The sequence below is a fragment of the Poecilia latipinna genome, unplaced genomic scaffold, assembly GCF_001443285.1.
Source record: "Poecilia latipinna isolate Pla-1442-1.1 unplaced genomic scaffold, P_latipinna-1.0 Scaffold986, whole genome shotgun sequence".
NCBI lineage: Eukaryota > Metazoa > Chordata > Actinopteri > Cyprinodontiformes > Poeciliidae > Poecilia > Poecilia latipinna.
Window position 1 is genome coordinate 58297 of NW_015113602.1, and position 3724 is coordinate 62020.

General features: G+C 43.3%; 1 protein-coding gene across 1 annotated transcript in view; it reads right to left on the bottom strand.

Moving 5' to 3' along the window:
• LOC106958436 (N-acyl-aromatic-L-amino acid amidohydrolase (carboxylate-forming) B-like) overlaps nucleotides 1-3411 on the bottom strand; it is an 11677-nt gene extending 8266 nt beyond the window's left edge. The window contains exons 1-5 of the mRNA XM_015050331.1: nucleotides 3027-3411; nucleotides 2618-2859; nucleotides 1723-1918; nucleotides 529-622; nucleotides 335-442 (exon numbers count right to left, since the gene is read on the bottom strand). Of these exons, the coding sequence (XP_014905817.1) occupies nucleotides 335-442; nucleotides 529-622; nucleotides 1723-1918; nucleotides 2618-2859 (640 nt within the window). The 5' untranslated portion in view covers nucleotides 3027-3411. The remainder of the gene's footprint in view (nucleotides 1-334; nucleotides 443-528; nucleotides 623-1722; nucleotides 1919-2617; nucleotides 2860-3026) is intronic.
• Nucleotides 3412-3724: the final 313 nt, after the last annotated feature.

Sequence of the window (3724 nt, forward strand, 5' to 3'; positions counted from 1 at the left end):
TAATATTATTGTTTATAAAATATAAGCTCTTTTGAAATACTGCTTTGCAAGGCATTTCAATGCAGACCGTGCTTTTGGAGGCCCCACTTATGTTAGGAAGGACAGGGGCAGTTTCACTGTGTGAACACAAAAATTAAAATAAAATTGGAATAATATGATATAGTAGTTATTTCTTGCTTTTGCAAAAAACAAAAAAAAAAACTATATACTATGATAGCTATAATGATGTTGATAAAAATATATTTTCTTTTTAATGTTGATATGGAGTACAATGTTGGGGTACTCTACCCACCTCTGCATACAGGTAACTGAGCCATGCTCACATTGGACTCACCTGAGTTAAAACAGCTGACCCAATCCCGCATGTGCTGCACACCTTCTCTCATTGCTGTGTAAATGTTTGACTTGATACACCCATGAGGCTGAGGACCAATCTCCATGGCTACACAAAGCAGGATTTACATGAAAACATCCTTTCAGTGGGATCAGACGCATTTATGTTAAAAACAGCAAAAGGCAAAAACTCACCAAAGCCGTGTTTTCCAATGGAGTCGAGAGAATATGACTCTTTAGTGGAGACGTCAAAATGGATGAATCTCATTGGCGTATCCGGCATCTGCTTCTGACAGGAATTAAGAACAAACCCAAAGTTACACAATTTATACAGTTTTCATGGAAATGGTTGTTCAAGTTTTCTGGAGTTTGTTTCTGTCCACTGTGATCATTTCGCGAATCCGATCTGATCTATCTAGGAATCATCACTCAGGCGTAAAAATATTTAAAAACTGGAGGCATGAAGCAGAGTTGAGCGTACTCCCATCAGATAACAAGAACCGGTTTGACATTAATCTTTCTGCACAATTACCGTCAGTCTGTCACAAAGGTACAGTTTGTTCTTGTTTCTTCGGCTTCAAAGCAACTATGAACAACTGGCTTACAGACAATATTAGTGTCACTTGAACATTTTGACACTCGCACTACAAACAAAGTGAAAGCGCATTACAAAGATAAACAGCCCAGCGGTAATCCTCGAGTGTGACACATATTATCGTCACATTCTCAAGTGCACATCTCCAGCTAGCTCAGCTGCCTTCCTCTCCTGCAATTGGCCATGCAGTTTCTTGGCTGAAATAAATGGTTTTGTTATCTTTCATACATCACTGTTCTTATCCTCATCAGAAAACAAAAAAAAAAAAAAATGCCTCAGCTTTCAGAGTCCATGGAGAAAATCTATGCCTCCTCTAGAGCACTTGAGTGCAGCCACTTTGGAAACTGACAGGTATTGACATCAGTAAGACCATTTCCAAAGAGATATTCGGTAAAAACTTCCTTAAAATGATGTTGTGTGTTGAGAAAAAAAAAAAAAAAACAAAGCACAGGTTTAGGAAGAGCTGCAGAAGATGATTTAACTTTGGATGATTTATGTCTCGGGTTTGCAACAAATTTTGTCCCATTTCTTTAAGACTTTCAGACACTGTTCATCTGCAGTAGACAGTTTTTATTTCAACCTGATGTGGTCTCTTTACACTTTGTCCACTGTTCTTACATTGTAAACAAACATTGAAGAGTCAGGTCATGGCCAGGTGCTGCGCAGAAAAACATCGAAACTACTTAAGACCTCTATTAAACATTACAAGACAGTCGGGACGCTCTCTGCCAGATCTCGACTAACACGTCCACTATTTCTACTCAGGTTGCCACTGAAAACTTCAAAGCATTTACCTGCAAGTGTCTGAATATGTGAAGACAGACCCAGTCACAGTCAGAATAAGCGATGAAGCACAGGCCCATGTTGGCGGTGGTGTTGTGGAGGTCACAGATGAGATCCACTGCCGCCCGGCTGCCTTTGGGACCCAGCAGGTTGTTCAGTTCACGGGCCCGGAAGATCTCATAGGGGGCCCCCTCTGATGCGGGGCCACTAGAACACAAACACTTTAGCTAATGGAGTGCTGTACTAACTTAATATATGATTTCATTTATTAGGGTTAAGGTGGAATCCAAATCAATCAGGTCACAGGTAAAAAAAAAAAAAAAAATCTAATAAATGGTTGTTTCAACAAAGAAAACATTATTCTCTGCATAATTGTTTTAATTCATCCATACTGGAGAGTTTTTTAACATACAAGCAAATGGCCTGTTCAAGGTCATGTCACATAATCGTAGTTTTTATGTTTTGAGCCGTTCAGAGGTCGGCTTGTTTCGGGAGTTTTGAATCGTTTCTCTTGCAGCAGGACCAAACTGAGGTTGAGCTTATCATCTTAAACTGGTGCCTGGACTTTCTGCTTTGGGATTTCCCAATAAAAAGCTAAATTTATGGTTCTGCCAGTCTTGGCTTAGGCTGGTACCTCTGACACCCAACCAGAGATAAGCAGAAGGCAATGAATGGAAGGATAAATCTGTTGAGTCACAGTTTAACAAAAGGGTCAATTGCATCTTTTCACATTGACGCAGGTCAGTTTGAAGAACTTTCTCCCTCAACACAGTAAATAATGATTTAAAAACTCTGTTTTGAACCTGCAGAGCTCCTCTGAGTGATATCTGAACTAGTTTGATGACCTGAAACAATGTGACTGTGACACAAGCGGGATGGTTTTCTGCAACAAAAACAGAGCCTCACTTGAGGGTTGCGTGGGTGAAGCAGCGGTTCAGGTCAGTGTCAACGTATCTGGTGCACTGCTGCACGGCCCGAGGGTTGGACAGCAGCATCAGCAGCGACGCGGGCCCCCCGTCCTCCTTTCTGTTCTCCGGCTTCAGCATCTCTCGCACCAAGTACACTCCTGAGAGCTCGTTGCCGTGCGTGCCGCCACAAACTGCGGCACGGGACAACCTGGGCAAACGCACCGGCTCATCTACCTGCATCTGACAGAGGAAACCAGAGTTCAAATAAGAGATTGAAGGGTGGCGCTTATGTTCTCATGTTTTATTCAGTGGGCATCGATGCGAAAAAGAAGAAGAAGAAGAAAAAAAGCAGCCAATATGACAATCGGTGCAAAACCAAACAGAAATATAGATTTGTGGAATCTTACCTTGGTTCTCAGGGCTGATGTTAACTGTGAAGTAAACAAAAGTCACCACTGAGATTAACTTCAGCTTAAAGTTTCTTTGGAAAACACAGACATGGCCGAAATAGTGGTAAACCCGATAGGTTATTGACGAAATGAGTGAAAAGGAATCATGCAGCTCATCTTTCTCCACCTACCCACCCCCCTCCTGTTACCTTTCTCTCCCTGCCATTTACCCACTCGCTCACCCTCTCCTGGACCTTTTATGTAGTTTCACTGATTCAGCATTCCCATCCCTCCCTCTCTGCCAGGCTGCAGCCGCCCATCATGGTCTCTCTCAGCCTCTCGTCACGCTGCACCGCTCTAGGGCAGGCAGGGTGTGCCCCCGATGGTGAAAACAGAGCGTCCCTCTCTTCCTCTGGTCGCAAACAGATGAAGAGTTCAAGCCAAACCCCCTCCCCCCCAGCTCACCGTGTTCTCTGCGCACTCCGTGCATGGGATGGTAGGTTCCAGCGGGCTTTTCAGATAAACCTGCCAGCATGACACAGCAAGAGAACAGAGGCGCCTGTGGTGTGTTTAGTGGAAGGAACAGCTCTTCTAGCCGAGAGCAAAGCTGAGGATTTGCAGCGTCCGATGCACAACTATTGGTAAAGATGCAGAGAGCACCTTAAGATAAGTTTGGCTGAAAGACACGAGAGATTACAAGACGTTTCAGACAAAGT